The following is a 19898-nucleotide window of genomic DNA, read 5'->3' on the forward strand; positions in this document are numbered from 1 at the left end:
AAATTTGACCACAGACGTTATTGGGTAACGACAAACGTAACTAGTATGGAATATACAACATCTATCTATTTACATTAGCTGCAATCTGCGCAGAGTTTTGGGCCTTAATTTATCCCGTCTCCTTTGAAGACATCGGACCTGTCCTACGCCTACCGTACCCTCTCCATCTCGAGAAAGTTTAAACGACCACGGATGTGTTACAAATTCGTAAAACAACAATATTATAAACGTGTGACCATAAGTAGATCACAACGTCATGTATTTAATAGGACATGCAACATACGTCGATGTAACAAGCTAGCATACGACAATGAATTATGTATGCAGATAACACAAAATGAACTGCTAGTGGGAGTCAAAGTTTAGCCTTTTAACGCACGACATTTGTTGGGCACGGGCCCTACTGGCCTGCTTGGATTGATAACCTGCTGCTCACGGTGATTAATAGCGGCTGCAGGATTGCTTCCTCTCCTACCTTGCCGAAGTCTGCTTAGAGAAGAATTTGAACGTCTGGGGCACTAGTATATGTACGACCAACTAAGGAAGAGGAGCGCTACCGAGAGGACAAGAGTCGTTTGAAGCTGCAGGACACGACATTTCTCTGAATCTTACTTTGTTTTAAGGAATTATTTGCCTTGGTCAGCGTTTGGATCTTCAGTGTGCTGCTGCTCACGCCAAATGTCTACACCATAAAAGATTGATTCAACCTTCTGAATACTGGATTGAGCAATAACTTGTGGCTTCGTCCATATCTAGAAATGCTCGAGACATAAAAGATGCTGGAAATGTTATGATTATTTGACGAGATTGTTTTATTTTCTACAAAAGAGTAGTGTTTCAACTTTTTAATTTTGACTCTTGTTTTTTCAGACAATCAAAACGGAGTGTCAAGTTGACAGTACGAGAGATCTCCTGCTTCTTCTATTCATTTGAATTGATAAATAAGTCAAAACTGCTTGCGAGGACATCGAGTGAGCCATGAGAAAGTCATGAACGAGCAAGCTTGTAAAATTTGCAGCACAATTATGAGAGAAGATCGCGAAGTGTGTATTCTTCAGCCTTACAGCAGGGTAAGGCGTACATATTGCAAAGGATTGAGACCAGCAGAACATTGAGCAACACTTGAAGATTCCTTTGCTCTAATGCTTGTAGCAACATGAGTTGCAATTTATGAGTTCTGATGCAATTCGAACTTCTAAAACGAGAATGTACAAGAATTGTGTGTTTCTTTCCTCCTTCAAGTGTTTAAAATGTAGTAAAGCCAAAGCAATGGAGTAAATCTTGCTACCGATTAAATAGAATTTATCCATATGGACATCACAGGAAAACGTATATACCTGTGGGCAGGAGCATAGTCTTAAAGTTGTTACTATCAAAATCAAGTATCACCTCCCGACAATTTAAAGGCATCACCCCACGAATCTGACGAGGTATGGATTTTTGATGGACAAACTCTAGACGGGATCGTAGATTGCGGGATCAGGGATGGTTCCGCTCATCTCTCCCTAATAGTAGAAAAAAAAACGGCGTGAAAGACTCCGTTTTTCACGACGATTTCAGTTGCAACGCGCCACCCTGGTGCACGCGTCGCATCCAGCTGCGCAGCGATCGTAAGCCAGTGAGTTCTCCTCGACTGCCTATTCAAGTGATGCCTATGAATAGGTTGCTGAGGGGACCAGAACGTATACACAGAGGAGCGCTCTAACGTTCCTCGTAGGAACTGAAGTCCTAACTAAGGTTCCTCCAAAGTTTTTTTTTAGGACGATTAGGGAGAAGTGAGCGGGACCACTCCCTGATACCGCAATCTACAACTCCTTCTCTGGATTCCCCCACCACGTCAGATTCGTGGGATGCTGCGTTTAACACACACCTTACTTGTTGTAGAAATTGAAGCAAGCAATGATTGCTAACATCCGCTTTACCTCACGTTAGACAATGGACGATGAAACCATTTGCTTTGCGTTCGAACTACTAAAAGATGCTGAAGAACGATGTGAACGATCGTTAGAAATTGGATTTGGTGAAACATATTTCATGACTTCTCAACGTTCGCCAAAATGTTGTTTGAACGAATCCTTATTTGAAAAAGCAGATCTAATCAGCGGTCAAAATTTACGAATTCGTCACTTGGAATTTTGTCTCATCTGTATGATCTGAAGGTGTGCGATGAAGTGCTTCACGTTGACAAATAGCTTTAGATTTTCGACTAAGCATACTACTTCAGTTCAGAATCGTTCGAAATTCGTGGACGAGTGTGCGACCTGCACAGCGAACTGTAAAGACCAGACGATGTATCGAGCCAGTGGTTTCATCCTCCAGACAAGTTTGCTGCCAAGTTAGTAAACACGGGCGGATGAAAGGTTTGGCTGACCTGCGGCACGCCAAGATCGCGGTCGTGTTAACGCAGCGGAAACCCTTGTCACTACATCCCACCTTTAATTCGAAATAAGTTTATACGCCATAGCATATTTGAAAAGTGAACTCAAATGCGGTTTCCCCAAACACAGATTACATGAACATTTATTATGTTGCGATTATGCTCTATGGCTACCGTACACAACCACCAAATGCGTATCGTCTGAAGAGTGGGTGGCGTACATGTAGAAAAAAAAACCCTTGGAAAGGATTGTATTTGTCGCTAAAATTCGCTACCTAACAAAATATTGTTCTAGAATTGAATGGACAAAAATTCTATAACTGCAAACTTTTCGAATTTTGTGTTTCTGTTCCTATAACAAAAGCAATGATTGGTTTGCCGTTCGTTTCAAACCTTTTTTTTTTGAACATTTCCATTGATTGTTTTCTTGGTTGGTGTCATATCATCGTGTTTATAAGTAAAACTCTCCATCCTTAGGGAGCACAGAGAGGTCAGTGGATTTTTCCCAAGGAGAAGTTCATAGACGATCAGTTACTGACCTTGGGATATCGTCCAGTCTAACCGCTGCCATCCAATAATTACACGATCTCAGAAGTAAGTTCAGTTTCAGTTTTATGGATTTTATTCTAGCGTTAAGTCTCTGCGCTAGAATATGCAGTAGAATTTGTAAGAGGGAGTTCACAGGAATAGAAATCCAAACGTAATTATAATAGTTCATATGTACTCTATGCTTAAACTGGTATTAATATCAGATTATTACACACAACCGGATAGAGATGTAGGTCGCAAATGTAGCGATGTGCACTTTTACACCACAGAATAAGCGCAGACGGTCTGCAGAACAAAGCACAACGGCCAGCTGATGCAACATTTGGTCGCTGCAGGTGAATTGAATCATCCGCTTGCATCTCCTTCCCGTCTCCGTACGCATCCATCGTTGCAGACTGTCCTTTCACCTCTTCATTTCATGCTTTGTCAGTTTAGGCGATGAATTTGCGATTAATTAATATTATTTTTATGAAACTATTATTTTTACTTGTGGGATGATTTTATCCTTATTGCTCTTTCCTTTCAACGTTTCTTCCATTTTGAAGGAGTTTAGACATGTTTATATATGCATAGATGGATATATATATATATATATATATATATTTCACACAATAAGGCTAGAGTCACATGGCTCTCTGCTTTACTGTAAGGAAAAAAAGTAGAATAAAAGCTATTCCCCTATATTGCAGTTTTATTTTGAATTACCTAGCCTGTTTTTCTTTACAATTATCCAGAAACTGGACTCGTTTCCTCGAAAACCTTTGTCTTAGCAGTGGTTTTGCAAAGGGGAAGCGCGTCTATAATCTCCAAATGTGCTAATTCGCCTAAGGACAGCATCGTACTCGTAGGTATTATCTATAAGGACCATATTAATTGACTTCAAGAATACATTGACGGAAACCTTCCGGAGGGCCAGATATCGTGGCCGCAGCGAATGTCGGCTCCTTTCTGTTTCCTTATCTAGGTAAGCAAGCCGACATCAAAATTGCGTAATTGCCATATCCTGACAGGCACATCAGTCATTAGGGACGTTTGGTGGAATTGTCCCGAGGACGAGATACAACACCTCTAAAGCACTCTGGGTCAGCCCGCCCACACGTTAGCGTTCATAAATACTTCCTCTTTTGCTGTAATACAGTTCCCCTATCAATTGAATCCCTCTGATCAAACTCTACTCATCATTACGCTTCTTCTTCCTAATAAAGTGGTTGCAGAAAGGATGCTAGATTGTGTTTTTGACTGTGAAATCGGACCTGACCCCGGATCAAATTGCAAATACACTCAACCCCAAGATGTTCTAATCGCTGACAGTTTCCTGCAAGGACTTCAATCAGTACTTCGAAAAGTTTGTACCTACGCCTACGCTTAACTGCTTTTGTCTATTATCACTTATTTAAGGTCTACGCAGCTGAAGCGGTCTTGTTCAAACGCTTGGAGGCCTCGTCAACGGCGCAAGAGACTGAAAGGTTGCGTTTCGGCTTAACACGATTAGGCGAAGTTGAAAGAAAGCTGAACATGCGGATTATCGATCATGTGAGTGTCTTCGCTTAGTATTCAGAGCAACATATTCTGAAACCGAAAGAAAAAAAATCGAAAATCGAAAGTCTCAGAAGACTAACACTTGCCATTGAAAAGAGAGCAGAATGAGAACTTGCCTCTTAATTTATCGTTTTTTCTTGTTTTTTCCTAGGCTTTTACAGATTTCTATCCTTATTTCAATTAGTTGCTAGAAGTTAAGAGGTAACTATTGGAAAACTATTGCAAAAACATACTGAAAATGATCGCCATCTCTTTTCATTTAATGCTAAGGCCACTTCCTACGCAAACAAGAACGCAACATTCTGCTCCAGTTCAAAACATTGCGAAGGAAAGGAAAAAGAAAACTAAGTAGAGATACAGTTTTTACTTACTTAGGTAGCGCTATGCATTTTTTTGAATGAGAAAATTGTTAAGTGGAATTGTAGTAGGGATTAGAAGCTTTGAAATAAAAGTTCGTAAGTGAGTTAAGTCGTTTTGATCAATTATCCTGCTTCACATCTAGTTTTTCGAAAAACACCCGCATTTTTGTGTTGTTTTGATGAAACCACCGTCATCTTCGTCTTAGTTCAGCTCCGCTCTCGGTAGCTATCGCAACTGAGAAATAGCACAACAGTTGTTGATCGGACATCCAAATAATGATAAATGACGTAGAAGAAATTCGTTTCAGATTAATCTCATATCGCCGTGCGATTCTGAAGAAGAATGACTTCCCTGGCTAAAAGCTGCCTACATATCTTATTCATGTACAGTATATTGGATGTATTGAATGTATTTAAATAAACTATGCAAAATTACGTCTATCGAACAAGCGCTCCCTCCGCCGGAGTTGATAAATGTACGCTTGGCTTTTCTAGAAACTTGAAGACAGCGTCTTGACAGAATCGCAGGATGTGGATAGCCCAGATACGAGTAATACCCGAAGCGATTAATCGACACAACACATTTTAAACGTTTTATCCTAATCATGTCTGCATGGTCATAGTGCTAAATGAGAAAAGAACTTGTCTTGCACCCTCATTCGAGGAAAATAGTTTCAGATACTTCATCTATGTTGGTGAATATCTTGTTCGTTGTTTTTGATTTTATAAAAATTCCATCTAGGAGAATCAATGGAAGCATCGTCATGTTTTGTCTGAATAATATATGGATTGTTGAAGAAATCAACCGCTATCTCTAAATGTTACCCGTTGATCTCCTCTAAAAACCGGGTGACGTATGAAAAAGTGAAACTACCCGAAAACAGGTAGAAAAAGAGAAAGGAATGAACAGGTATGGAAAAAATGTTCACTACACTATCTCAAGCGTTATGAAAAGCAGCGACAATAAAAATAAAGAAACAAATAATGTAATATTGAGGTCACTGTCTCTGTCTCATCAACAGTGACGACTACTGATCACTGATCATCACTATGATCGCTGTTGGTTCGAGAAGCGATCTGAGATTTTGTTCATAGACATGGAAGAACAAAAGTAGACATGGATGCTTCACCATTTTGCTTTTATGGGTCGGAGGTGTTACACGTTGCAGCAACAAGAGCATTATGGAAAGCTGTCGTCAGCAGTGTTGATGAATCGGGAAACCCTTAGAAGAAGAACGCGGAATACATGAACCGTTGGGGTTGGAGCAATATCTCGTGCAGTTGGTTAGTATGACCCATCACAACTAGAAGGCGGCGTTTTGTGACAGACAACAACTCGTTCTTCTTTGTGTACACCATCCGTACACGAGTTGTTGTTTGTGTACTTCTACATGCGGCAAGTTTTCAAAGGTGCGGGTACGAGTACCGATCTGAAATCTCTTTAATGTCGTCATCAAGCAAGAACATCGTTGATGCTGAGTGCTATCGACGCACGAGGATTATCCGGGTGGGAACCACACAAATGTGGCTCCAAGGAACCAAAACATATTTGCATCCACATAGGTGTGTCTTTCAAGAGAGTAATTGAAAATGCAAATAGATAGTATTTTACGCAGTATGTACGTAATATCTGACGTCAGCGCTCATGGGATCTTATTGTGAAGTGAACAACGATAAAATACTGTTTCTAGAGTGCGCCCACAATCTGCTCATTCCAGATTAATTCTTTGTCAGCCTGTAAAAGGAATTTTTGACAAAATCATTTCTGATTATCTGAAATACTTGAGCGGCTGATTTAAAATACTTATCCAGAAGTTTATTATGCCAGCTGATCGGTTTAAAAACTGATGGGTCTCTAACACTAACATGTTGTACGTTATACGTTGTTCCTTACAACTTAGAGGGAGCTGTGCTTGAAATCCCGGAAATCGAAAGTTCGGAAGCTCAAAAACTCAAACAAACAAGAGCTTTTGGAACTGGAGAGTCGGAATTCCACATATCCCTCACTCCCCACCCCTGCAGTCTTTTTTACCCAAGGATGTGTCACCGTGAAACAACAAGGAAATCCAACGACTGAAAATCTTTTCTTCAAAAACAAACAAACGTTTTAAAATATTTTTTATCCGAGGCCCTTTACGTTCACATCATATAACTTGACGTTTCAATGCCTACTAGCAGGGGTGCCCAAAGTAAGGGCTACGGCTATGATTCGGAAGAACGGAAAATTTCAAAATTATTCTGAAGGCAACATTAGGAAGAGTTTTTGATGTTGTTTTTTTTTCTTCAAAACTTCGCTAGCCTTCACGTTTTTATGTCGAACTTCTACGGAATCTCGTAGGCTTTGGATGAAGAAATGAATGCTCCCAAATAGAATTTTATGTAGGATTGTGCGCATGCAGAGTGTTGTTGTGCTTTGGGGATCAACTTTATTGTTTCTGATCTATCTGATTACAGAATCCATAGGGCGTCCTTGAAATTTTCGCTGTGATTCCTCCAAACCACGTACCGAACTTTTTTTACTACTGAAAAGGGAACTTGTCATCGGAAATTCCTTGAAAGGTGTCTTTAAGCCTTTTATTTTCTACTTATCTTTTGGACAGGAGGGTTCACATACGACAATTTGCGAAAGTTATCCATTGGTTGACGACCCCACTCTATGTGCATAATAAATATGTGCAGTGTGTTCCAAATAAGGTACAACTGTACTTTGACGGGAACTCCGCAAAGACTTTTATGTCGTTTATGTGAGTCACCTGTACCCTTGCTGGAATAATGAGCTTTTTCCCTCTTCATTTCATAATTCTTTGTAGTGCACGCAACGACTGACTGTTGAAAATGAAATGTAACGAGATAATGGTAACGAAATGCGTGAATGCGTCGTAAAGTTTGTTTTCAGATCGGGATTTCGAACATAGCTCTTTTACCCTATCCTTGAACTAAGTGTTCACGGCCATGATGGATATTCTGTAGCAGAGCTCCTTGTATGAAGGGCGCCTTTCTTAAACGTTTTACAGAGAGTGTCTACACCTACTTCGAGCGGAATTACTTGTATCCCGCCATTGCTCCCTGGAAAATTTCGTAATCATTAAACTTGGCAGTGTCCATTGATAAAAGCCGGATTGATAAAAGTTTGAACCCGGCAAATGTCACTTGTCACATGTGCTTCATAATCTCTGCATGTTGCAGACAGAACTTGTAGTTTGTCTCCTAAACGTGATGGCAACACTTGGCCGAAAGCATAGTATCTACTTGTTTTTTTTCGAACAATATAACCAAACTTTCTTTATAAACGCATTCATAGAAGGAATAATATAACCGGATATCACCTATATCAAAGTTCTGAGATCATTTATTCACGGGAAATGTGCAGTAGTGATTTCTTCATACTGGAAAGTACTTGTGGCCTTTCTCGACGATTGCACTGTTGGAAGGTCGGATTTGGAGAATGCAAAACAAGAGCATCACCATACATGCTCCCATTGTTACCTTCTGAAGAAGAAAGTAGATCCATTCTCCAAGTTATAGTAAAAACAATGTTCTGAGTACTAAATCATGCATTATGTACATAGAACTAATGCCCAAACTCGGGACTTGTTGGATAGAGGAATAGATGAAAAAATATTTCTGAAAAATAGTTCATGTACATATATGTGCATGTAACAATGGCAATAGAAATTTCAAGTGCGTGTGCATAGATCATCAATGTCAATGGAATGCGTTGGAATCCTTTACTGCGAAGAGGAAGGTGAAACATTTTTACACAGTTGAAATATCGAGAACAATCAGTTTCACAACCTACACATCAAACTCTTTGCTGGGATTTTTTTTGCTTCAGTAAACTATGTATGAAAACGCTCAATTGACGTAGATCAATCGATCAACAATCGACTGACGTACAGATCCTGATCAAAATCAAACTGAAATGAATTATGGAGAAAGGGCGAAGAAAGTGCGGATCCGCTTTTCTTTTATCATCTATTCTATCGAAGGTCTTCTGTGATTACTGCAGCATTAGACCGCAACGCGACTCCTTCCAGAGAAAAGAAAAGGAAAACACAAGCTAAAACCTATGCACACTTCTTGTATGTTGTTTTTTCGACCTTTAGCTGGTCCGCTTGCAGTAGAGAAAAAAATATGTAGAATTATTGTTGATCACATTTTACTAAATGATGGCACAACTGTTGTGTAAACCCACCAACATATTTGAACGCAAGAATTGCGTGTTCCTTAGCACATTCCTCCAACTCTTGGCATCTACAAAAGTTATAATTAAAAACATTATTTTACAATATTGTTCCCCACTACCATATCTCTCTTTCGCTAAATTTCTTTCGTATTTCCTTTTCTTACAAACTGTAAACACATGTGCGATGTGGAATACCAAAACTGCACAAAGTTGCTGTCACTTCCGCAATCAGTAAATTGAGGGACGCACAAACGAAGAAATTGCGCTAACAATAGTTGAAAATTCGTTTGTTATCCTGGAATAATATTTTTGAGAGTGACGTAATGCTGAAAGTTTTTTTCCTTCGCGCATTTCAGAAATTTCGACAACTGCGTGAAGGGTGATGTTAAGTCGTCTAGCTGCAGCGAGGGGATTCAACCTTATAAGCGCCAATTAATCACTTCAGATCTGGTTTTATTTCTGCTTCCCGGTGATCAGAAATGATATAAAGATGTATCTGGTCTTCTTCTTAAATTCTACTGTAACAAAAACTCGTCTCCATCAATCACGAAGTTTGTACACCACTGAAAGAATGTAATGAGTAGCGAGTTGAAAAGAACAGTAAAATGCTGACTACTGAAATAATTTCTCATCGAAATTTGACATGCTAATGAACACGGAAGTTGCTTGCATAACACGACCCAAAGATTACAAGTACGTGAAATTAAATAGAATTCACCGCTGATAACGGTGGTGCACGTCGCATCCACTACTTCGTGACAGGAACTGTTCTCATCCACAGTTGTCGCATCATTGATACAACGACAAAGTCTTTCAGCACATTCAACAGGTGTGTTTTCGCACAAGTTATACTGAAGCGCACATGAAGACGTTGTTGCTAGAAAGAATTGATAATTGGATTGAATCGCATAGATTTTTTCAAGGAAATCATTGTTAGCGTTGACTATTCTACTTTGCAAACGTGTATTAGGAAAACAGATAAGGCCAGAATACACTAGCATTTTGTAACACTACTGTAAGTGTTAACAGCTGGTCATCACACCTAATTCTTCTCCTGCTCATGGGGATGAAAAGCTGTGAAAGAAGTGATGGTAGCAGACAGAAATGAATTGGTTGTTGGCAATCGGAATCCTCATTGTTTGTTGTTCTCGTATGATTGTTTTTTGCCTTGGTTTTCCTAATGGGACTCGCCGCTGCAGTCCCTTCCTACGGTAGTTTACCACGCCCAACCAGTATAAGGGCCGCTGCTCAGCTTTCTGAGCATTTATTGGGCGGTTGAACGGGTACTTGGCATGGAGGTATGATGCCGCACCACAAGGATGAATAGTGTGGCGTGGTGGCTGATCTTCCAGACGTGTCCAGCGGTATAAGTGGTGTCAAATCACTTTCGAAATCACAAGACAAATTCAAATTTAAACACAAATTCAGATTTGTACGAGAGAAGGAGCGAATTTGAAGACATTTTCTCTGTTTCGAAAGCTCCTCTTCCATGATTTCCAGTTTTCGTTTTTCGGACGTCCAGCGGCCACGTCGCATGTTTACCTTTGAGGCGCAGGGCTCATGTCACCATGCCGCGTATCCATCCAACTTATACCTCTGATGGCGTGTCGTAAGGCGATCTTCAGACTTTTGTGCTCCTGAGCCATCCTATGTTTTGGCATGTGGCACTTTACCACTGGGCCTCCACTGCACATGAGTATGGCGGCTAGCTGTGAGGATACATAATTACAGCTGGGGCTAGTTAAACCACATGTTAGGGAGAATCAAGGATGATCTTTGAAATGATTAGCAAGTGCTTTGAGGGCTGTAATAAACGGAATTCTAGTCGTACACGGTTAGCCACTAGCCCTCGCACTTCTGCCCGAAGCCAGACTGCTCATCTTCATACGGCCTTTGCATACGTGAACCTTTGCCACCATCACTTCATTTGTTGTTTTTGGCCTCTCATTACTCAACTGTTCATGTACCTATAAGTGACCGAACTGACAAACGCTCTTTCAGAGGTGCACCTCTCCACTGTCGCATCAAAGATATAGATAGCGCCAAAGTATCTGTCGAAGACGCATCGCATAGCTTTCAGGAGTATTGTGAGCATTTTATCCATCTAGCCTCTTCGGGTAACCAGTTGCTGTGGTGCTCACGAATTTTTTTGACACCTATTGGCGTTATCAGCAAAGTGACGAAATAGAGTCGCACGAGGATTTTATCTGCAGGGAAAGAGACCATGAAAATTCTTTCGTACGATTATCAACCAATCCATTTCACCACACACAGCAGATTTAACGTCCTTCATTTATTCCGTTACTATCCTTCTTGTTTTCACACTTCTGCTTTCGTCTGAGTGCTTTTTCTTCCCCCTCTAAACAATTGCTTCGTTCGTAGTTTACTTGCTTTAGTTAGAGCTCTTTTTTGCTTGCCTTGTAATTCATTGCATTGTATTCACTCGCTCCATTTACCTTTATCTATTTGACCCTCAGCACCATTTTCGCTGCTTTTCGTTTAGACAGTGAGGCGCGTCTATCCAATCACTCGAAAAACACTGATGTCTTCTCGCCCGCCTATTCAAGTAAAGCCAATGAATAGGCTGCTAAGGGGACCGGAACCTGTGCATAGAGGAGCGTTCGTAATAACCAAAGTGGTTTCCACGCGGTTTTTTTCTACGTCGATTAAGGGGAACATGAACGGAACCATTCGGAACCAGCCGTTTCCGCAATCTACAACTCCACCTCTGGATTTTCACGCAGGTTCCTTCACCATGTTAGATTCGTGCTATGCTGTTTTCAGTAATTTTAATTTGATATAGGACCAGCTTCCATACCGGAATTCGAAAAGGACACACTCTGGGACAACATTTTTATCATCTCTCATATTGTGGATGGGTCGAAGTTATCAGTATTTGCTGGTCTCTAAACGTTGTGAATGTCGCCCATTTCTGGCTTATGAGCAGTGTAGTCTTTGCAAGCGTAGCGAAGAACTTGCAATCCTACTTACTGAGACCTTCTTTTGTCAGTTCTTCGTAAAACTCGTCGCCATGAACGGTAAGGTCATGTCCGTCTGTGGCTGAGGGGCCACGTATCTGATGGAGAAGTTCTTACCACAGATATCTATGATTTCCGAGCTCTTAGGTTCCCAAATACAGCTATGAAGCTGTTATGACAGCATTGTTCGTCGATGCCATCCATTGCAGTATCCTCCTCAAGGGTAGACAATATATTTGGAGTTTTGTTTCCTGAACGTCTTTCTCTTCCTTCTGCAGGAAGACGAATTGTTCTGAAGGAATATCCGATTCTGTACAAAACTTCAAAATAACAACGAGGTCTGTTAAGTAAAATCTCCTCAGTGAATCTCAACTTTCTGTGAGTTTTTTTTCTACCGGAAGGTTAGAGAAAAACTTCGCTCTTCTCACCATTGACACTTGGACAGTGCATGTAAATACTGTCGTATTGAGTCGCAAGGTTTTCCACGTGTAGTTTGTGCTTGAAAAAATCAGTCGGCTCTGAAAGTATGTATTGTCGTCGGAAAGTGTTTAGATACAAAATGTGCATTACCAGAGTAATTCGCGCTGTTGTGGTAGGCCGAGAATCCGAATAATTGTACCAACGAACAACTTGCTTCAAGCAGATCCCTGCAGTCGTTTCTCGCGATTGACGCGCGCTGAAGTCTTAGTAGTTATTAGATAAGTTGGGGGCGAATGTCTTGCCATACGTTTCTTTATATAATGCTAAGCACGATCAAATGAGATCAACGGGAGAGATTGGTATCTAATCAGGAAATGTTATTCTCTTGTGCAAATAAATAAATAAATAAATAAATAAATAAATAAACCATTAACGCTTGAAGTATAGCTTTTGGGTGGGTACCTACATGACGTGACAAGAAGTTGTGTGAGAGTCGCCTACAATCGTAGCAGTGGAGGAATAAAATTCCTTTCGTTCAATTCAACTCCAGATTTCTAACTGGATCAATAAAACTTACTTACTTACTTAGATACTTAGATGGCCCGTCTTCACTGGACGTGCGGGCCCCAGCATCTCTTCCACTCGTTTCGTTCCCTCGCCATTGTCATCCAAGATGTTCTCAAGCTTCGTGAGTGACGCTGACGAGGTCCTTGAGCCGTATCCAGCTGAGCTCTCAGGTGGTCCATCCGTGCAGCGAACACGTCACCCCATCTCGTTGGCGATTCTTCTCATGATGTGACCAGCCCATCTATGATTTGCTTTCGATACATATTCCGCTGGGTCGCGAAGACGGGACATTCCTCTTAAGTCGGAGCTACGAAGACCGGCTAGGTGTTGTGTGCGCCGGTTAAACTTCAGGAAACATCTCTCAAGGGCTCTGTGGGGAGTAAATAGCTTCCTAGGCGTGGTAGCGATGTCTGCCCACGTCTCCGCTGCGTAACAGAGCGCTGAAAGAACTGCCGAGTCGAACAGATGGGCACGAAGATCTTGGTCCGTCAGTTGGTCCGTAGCTTCCCTGACGGCTACGAATGCTGCCCATGCTGCTCTCATTCTTCTATTCAGTTCTTCCTTTAAGTCGTTTTCCATGTTCATAGAACGTCCGAGGTATTCGTATGATGGAGTTTCCACGATTTGGGAGCCTTCAAGTTGTACTCCTCCGTCCTCGCAGTGGGCTTTCTTAATGAACTGTGTCTTTTTCTGTTTATTCGTAGTGCTATTCTCTTCCCTGCTTCGTTCAATTCGTTGAGCATCGTTTCTGCTTCATTGGTACTGCTCGAAAAAAGAACGATGTCGTCCGCGAAACGAAGGTTCGAAAAAAATCTTCCATCAACACGTATGCCCCTTTCTTCCCAGGATAGTGATTTCATTATCCATTGCAATGCAGCCGTGAACAGCTTCGGCGATACAGTATCGCCTTGTCGTACCCCCTTTCCAATGGGTATGGTGAGAGGGCGGTGGGAAAGCTGTATCCTAGTCGTGCATCGTTTGTAGCAATTGGCTAATGTCCTCACATACGACACGTCCACACCTTGATCGACCAGCGCTGACAGTATTGCATTCGTTTCTACGTTGTCAAAGGCTTTCTCATAGTCGACAAAGGTTAGAACAAGGGGCAGGCGGTATTCCCGGCAAACCTCTATGACTCTCGACACGGTGTGGATGTGGTCCAAGCAGCTTAACCCTTGGCGGAATCCAGCTTGTTCTTGAGGCTGGGCTTCATCCAGCGTCCTAGATATGCGCGAGAGGATGATCTTGGTGAATACTTTGTATAACACGCTCAGCAAGCATAGTTCCGAAGGTCCTCTCGGTCACCTTTCTTATGGATAAGAACGGTTCGCGAGGTCTTCCACTGGTTTGGGATCCTTTCTTTCTGAAGATAGGATATCATGTGCGCTGCTAAGATTACATGAAGCGGATGGCCACCAGCCCGAAGAAAGTCTGCTGATATAAAATCAGGTCCGGGGGCTGTGCCAGGTTTCATGCGACTCGTACTTCCGAAGGGAGAATCCGTGGTGGAGCTTCACCAGTGGGGATGATTGGGCTTGACACAAGAGTTGATGAACGGAAAAGGTTCGAGTAGAACCTCTCCGTAATGATTTCCATCTCACGACGAGAAGACGTGCGAGTCCCGTCTTCGCTCAGCAAGGTTGCTAGCTGAATATTATATTCGCGGAGATCCCTGCGGCACTTCTTTAGACTCGTTCTTCTTTGTGCTGCTTCCAGAATCTTCTTCTGCCTGTACTTCAAAAGATCCTCCTGCAACGCTTTTCTGCAGCTAGTGTTTGCTACTAACCGCTCAATGTGCGATGCATTCGGATCAAGCCTCAAAGCCCTTCTTCTTCCTAACAATTCCTTGGTGGTCTTCGAAATTCGATCCAAGTATTATCGTGCGCAACTTCGAGGCACGCTCAGCACAGGCTCCTAATCCTCTGAGCAGCATCTCGCAGTCCACATTTAAGTCCTCCTCGAAGTGCCAGTCACCTTGGGACAAGGAGTCCTCGAGTACGCAATCGTCGTAGAGGACTTCTTTTCTCCTTCGTTGCCGATAGCAGATGTTCTTTTCCATCGTGTGGCTAAGTCGTATTTTCGCACGAAGGAAACAGTGATCAGAACCATTACAAAAGGATGGTACTACTGAGACGTCAAGTAGACACCACCTCCGGTTGGTGAGTATGTGGTCGATCTCCGCACGAGTCGCGCCATTGGGCGATTCCCATGTCCACCGACGATGATCTTTTTTCATGAAAAGAGAGTTTCCTGAAAGAGGCGAGCGGCGGACAACAGCCCGGCGAGACGATTGCCATTTTCATTCCGGTCCCCTAGTCCAAATCTTCCAATCCTGTATTTCTCTTCTGTGGCCTTTCCTAGTTTTGCGTTGAAGTCTCCGACAACGAATTTGTAAAAGGACTTCTCGTTGCGGACTACTTCCTCCAGCTCCTCGTAAAACGCGTCCAATTCGGAATCATCAGCTGCTGATGTTGGTGAATAGCAGTTGATGATACTGATGGATTTTTGGCGCAGAGGGCGGAGGCGAAGAATGGCCAGACGAGGTGACAGGATCTCGTGAGAATCGACGAGATGGACGACAGATGGGTGCACAACAAAACCAACACCGCCTCCATTTCGCGACGGAACCTCCTCTCCACGAATGACGAGTGTACCGTCATTCATCTGTCGTACGTCGCTTGCAGAGCATTCACGTGAAATTTGATACGCTCTGCAGCTCCGAGAAGGGCATGCAGGTCGGCGTCTGTGGAAACTGTTCTAGCGTTGTAAGTGCACAGTCTGAGACAGTCTCCATGGCGAGTCGTGCGTGTGTCGCCTTGGTCCAGAATCAATAACGTCCTGAGCAACCTGAGATTTGATCGCCTCTCACCGATCGCCATACCGTCCGACGTCTGAGACGGCAGGGCCCAGTGTGCAGGGTACTGAGGCAGTGAATATGCTGGAGTGGCAAAGAGACTTTTCCCCAAACTAAGCAGCCATGCCACGGCGAGCTTAGCTTCCATCACAGGTCGTCGCCCAACCTATATGGATCAGGGAACCAGCTTGCGACATTTTGCCAAGACGGTGGTGAATCTTAGCAGTGGTTTACTCTTAGCTAGGCTTCCGATTCCGAGAAGTCGGAATGTCGGATGTGTCGAACTCCTTCTCAGCTTGGGAGACCCTGCCGGAGGACGAACCTCCGCTGTGCATCGCAGTTGGACGCCCAGTCACCTCCACGCCACTATGAGGCGGTAAACCATTGCGGAGGGATCAATAAAACAGAGTACTTAATTCTCCGTCAGAAGAAATGTCATATCTTTTTGAGCACTAGTGTGAATTTCCTCCTGTGATATGTACAGAAAACATATTGGGCAGCCACCAACCAAACTCCGTAAATTACGTTGTATGACAAATTTGTTGAGGCGAGAAAAGCTCAAGGGGATCAAGGGGGTGAGAAGAACACTTTAAGACAGTTTTAAGAGAATCAGGCTTGGTGATGGGGCACGGCCCTCTCGCATGCGACGTCCCCTCCCCCTTAAACCAGCTGCCAGTTCAATGTATTAGAAATTTCGTGTGTATCGGAAAAGCAAAGTGGAAAAGTAGCTGAGGAACAAATAGCGAATGAGAAGTTCGGTAAGCGAAGAGATACCAAGTTGTAGATGAAGCAAGTTTGTAGAAATGTTATTGAAGGTTAGGTGTCCCGAATTGAAGAGGAACGGAAAAAAAGGAAATCAACATTTTGTTTCGACAGCGTGATAATGGGACGATGCAGGCTCAGCAACTTGATGAGTCAAATCTTTGCAAAAGAGACAAAGACTTGAAAGCACTTCTAAAAGATGAAGAATTTGATTAAACACAGTTTCTAGAAAAAAAATTTAGAAAATGGAATTGAAAAGACGGCGAAGTCCTAAAAATTGCTCGATACAGCATCTGATAGCAAAAATCCTCGACCACAGCAAATCGGAAGAAAGCCTCATATGCAAAGTGTCTCCTTTCCAGACCGTCTGGTTCTCGCAAACTTCAGATGGAAAAAAACGTACAAAAAGTCGAAAAATTTCAATTTTTTCCGGTATAAATTCTAAAAAACCCTAGGTTGCAAAAAACGGTTTGACTGTTCTGTAGAGAAAACCTTGTTCCCTAAAAAAACTACCTAAAATATTTCTTTCGGTTCTCTTATCACGAAGTTATTCGCGATCTTCCAGACTTGACAATGTGACAGAATCTGAGCCTTTTATTCATCAAGTTTTGTTAAATTTACATTTAAACTGCTGTAAACTAAGTAAAATTAAATTCCTCATCTTTTAGGAGAAGTTGCATGTTTCTATCTCCTTGCAAAACCTGACTCAGTTAAAGTCAAACCTGCACCGTCCCATTATTACAATGTCAACACGTTGTGCATTTTCAAAAGAAAATGTTGGGGCTTCCATGTTACAGTCTTGAAACTTATGGCATCTTGTAGTTTATTTGATTGTTTAATAGTAATTTAATGTAATATTTCGTAATGTATGTATTTATTTAATACTAGACTATATTTTGTCCTGGTTATCATGCCCTTCATTCACTTGTGCCCACGTCACACCCGTTACGTTACGACCCCCTTCCCTCCCACCGCCTCCCTTTACGACCGTCCGAAGGGGATATCCCATCACACGTTTGATCCCGGTTTAGGATCATCTCCATGCACTAAAAACGTGACCGAACACAAGCAAGAATCGGAAGGAGAGCGTCTGAAAACTTGGAGCAAATATACTGTACCCAAATCTACAAAGCAAAGGATTAGAAAGTTTGATGTATTGACTCTTTGGTCGGTATGTTCTTACTTTTTGAAGAGAAAAATGACATAAAATTGAGTACTTGGCGGTGCTTAGTGCATCACAGTTATTTACGTACTTTCTGAAAATCAAATTTTCCTTCATTCATTAGGGACTAGGACTTTGCTGCCGTTCTAGTAGACCTTCCAGGAGGGTGGTGACGCATTTATGGCATTCCAATATAATAAAGGACAATTATAGAACGAATTTCTCTTTTGATTTATGAGAACTAGATGCAGGCCAAGCTGATGTCTTGTTTTCAGTACTTGGTCATTCCTCCTTAAAAAAGGTTTACCCAACACATTCATGAGAAGTTAACACATTATAAGAAAGAAACCTATTGAATAAAAAAGACAAGAAAAAAACTAGTGAAGAGGAGTAAATTCACAAACTTGCACTTTTTTTGCTTCTTGCTTTCTTTTTGAAATGAGACTTACGCGGTTACATTCACAGAATTCCTCGTCGCACTTTTCCTGTCCGTGTTGCAAAGTGTAGCAGTCGTCATGAACTACGCAGCAATGGTTTACAGGTACTGGAAATGTTTCGTGATCAGCTGCTTGATTTCCTTAGAGATCAATAAGACTTTGTAATTAGTGCTATGTCAATGTATTTTATTGCAATTGAATGCTTCTGTCGTCATTCGACAGCATGTGTTATTTTTTTATTCTTTTTTCCATAAGTAATTGACTAATTAAATGTGTGCACAGACGGTCCGTGATTTTCTTTATGTTGTCTGGAGGATTCACGGGTTTCTATATGATTTATATTGATATCACTATAAGAGTGAAGTAGTTGTAAGGAGAGCAGCAAATGAGTACAGACGAAAAATAATCAGATAAAAGAAGAAGAAGAAAAAGAAACAAACGCATGATTTCTTCGCAGTTCTCTCCGATGCTCTCAAATGACATCCTCCTAGTGAAATCACTACTCCCACAATGCCAGTCATTAAACTCTAGCCGTCCGAAAACTGAAGAGACCATTTGCATTAAAAAGACTAGACGAATCTGGTACCCAGTGATAAGCATACCGCTCTGAAAATGTAATTTTAGTTCTGGGCTGATGGTATTAATTATTGCATTGAATATGAATAAGACAAATTGGTCAACATTCGCAAAGTGAAGGCACCGTGGTGTTGCAGAATGAAGCGTGCGATAAAGTTTTCCGCCGCGCGTTTGAAGCAGTGGTTGTAGTAAAAGTTTCGTGTCAAGAAATATGCAAGAGATGACCATGTTTGAGTGGAAGTTGCCTTTAAAGTTTTGGAAGTCGCATTCTCGGAGCCGGCAGTGCGAGGCCTAATTCCAGAATAAAAAGTGTCCCCAATACTAGCTTTCTTATATGTGTGATAGTGAGAACAAGCGCAAACATTAAGGGAAGCATACCACGAATCTGACGTGGTGAGAGAATGCGCGAGAAAAGCTAGGGATTGGCTATAGATTGCAAAACCAGGGGTGGTTCTTGTTCAACCAAGTTCTCTCCCTAATCGTCCCAAAAAAAAAAAAAAAAAAATGGCGTCGGAGTGGCTTCATTTCCTACGAGGTCCGTTAGAACGCTCGTCATGTGCACATTCCGGTCCCGTTAGCAGCCTATTCATTGGTTTCACTTGAATAGGCTGGTAAAAGGATATTGCTTATCTTCGACAGCTCACACTTGAACGCGGAGCGTGCACAAGAATGGCGCGTCGCAACTGAAATGTCCGTGAGAAAACGGTGTCTTTCTCACCGTTTCCCCTGACGATTAGAAGAAGATGAGCGCAAGCTTCCCGCAACCCTGCAATGTACAAAAGCATGCCTAGCTTTTTCAGCAGATTCCCTCAACACGTCAGATTCCGGAATGCTGCCTTTAAGCGAGACATTGCCCAACTAAAAATTCCTGGAAAAAACGACGGTAGTGAATGAAACACTATCTTTAACGTAGGTACGCAACAAAAAGCTGAAGAAACGAAGAAGAAGCTTGCGTTAACAGGCGAAGAAAGCGCACGAGGAAGCAACTGAGAACAACCACATCCGAGATCAAATAGTACTGACGACGAACCAGCGGAGCACACAAGAAGTAACCGAAAAGACGGAGAGCAAAAGGAATACAAAAATCCAGGAAATTGAAAGCATTGGCCAGTAGGAAGAGCATTTCATGTTC

The 19898-nt window shown here is 42.0% G+C and overlaps 5 protein-coding genes across 6 annotated transcripts; 2 read left to right on the forward strand and 3 right to left on the reverse strand.

The window, feature by feature from the left end:
• Positions 1-4145: 4145 nt before the first annotated feature.
• On the forward strand, positions 4146-5171 carry RB195_014261 (uncharacterized protein; the record flags this gene model as incomplete). Its single annotated transcript, XM_064204444.1, has 3 exons — positions 4146-4271; positions 4325-4459; positions 5133-5171. The coding sequence occupies 3 exons, from the start codon at positions 4146-4148 to the stop codon at positions 5169-5171; spliced, it is 300 nt and encodes a 99-aa protein (XP_064060325.1).
• Positions 5172-8986: 3815 nt separating this feature from the next.
• Positions 8987-15084, reverse strand: RB195_014262 (uncharacterized protein; the record flags this gene model as incomplete). 2 transcript variants are annotated; one of them, XM_064204446.1, is made up of 9 exons in its annotated part: positions 8987-9078; positions 9729-9887; positions 12417-12506; positions 12559-12635; positions 13175-13644; positions 13980-14196; positions 14552-14704; positions 14762-14810; positions 14875-15034. In XM_064204446.1, the coding sequence occupies 9 exons, from the start codon at positions 15032-15034 to the stop codon at positions 8987-8989; spliced, it is 1467 nt and encodes a 488-aa protein (XP_064060327.1). The 2 variants fall into 2 exon arrangements, with proteins under 2 accessions (XP_064060327.1, XP_064060326.1); XM_064204445.1 differs by lacking the exons at positions 12559-12635; positions 14762-14810 and adding an exon at positions 13002-13117 and having other exon boundaries at positions 14103-14196; positions 14552-14724; positions 14950-15084.
• A 123-nt stretch (positions 15085-15207) lies between these two features.
• RB195_014263 (uncharacterized protein) lies at positions 15208-15639 on the reverse strand (the record flags this gene model as incomplete). Its single annotated transcript, XM_064204447.1, has 1 exon — positions 15208-15639. One exon carries the CDS (start codon positions 15637-15639, stop codon positions 15208-15210), a length of 432 nt encoding a protein of 143 aa, XP_064060328.1.
• RB195_014264 (uncharacterized protein) lies at positions 15636-15977 on the reverse strand (the record flags this gene model as incomplete). The annotated part of the gene is made up of 1 exon (XM_064204448.1): positions 15636-15977. One exon carries the CDS (start codon positions 15975-15977, stop codon positions 15636-15638), a length of 342 nt encoding a protein of 113 aa, XP_064060329.1.
• A 1524-nt stretch (positions 15978-17501) lies between these two features.
• RB195_014265 (uncharacterized protein) lies at positions 17502-18260 on the forward strand (the record flags this gene model as incomplete). The annotated part of the gene is made up of 2 exons (XM_064204449.1): positions 17502-17762; positions 18219-18260. 2 exons carry the CDS (start codon positions 17502-17504, stop codon positions 18258-18260), a joined length of 303 nt encoding a protein of 100 aa, XP_064060330.1.
• Positions 18261-19898: the final 1638 nt, after the last annotated feature.

This window comes from Necator americanus, chromosome V, assembly GCF_031761385.1.
Source record: "Necator americanus strain Aroian chromosome V, whole genome shotgun sequence".
NCBI classification, from domain to species: Eukaryota; Metazoa; Nematoda; class Chromadorea; order Rhabditida; family Ancylostomatidae; genus Necator; species Necator americanus.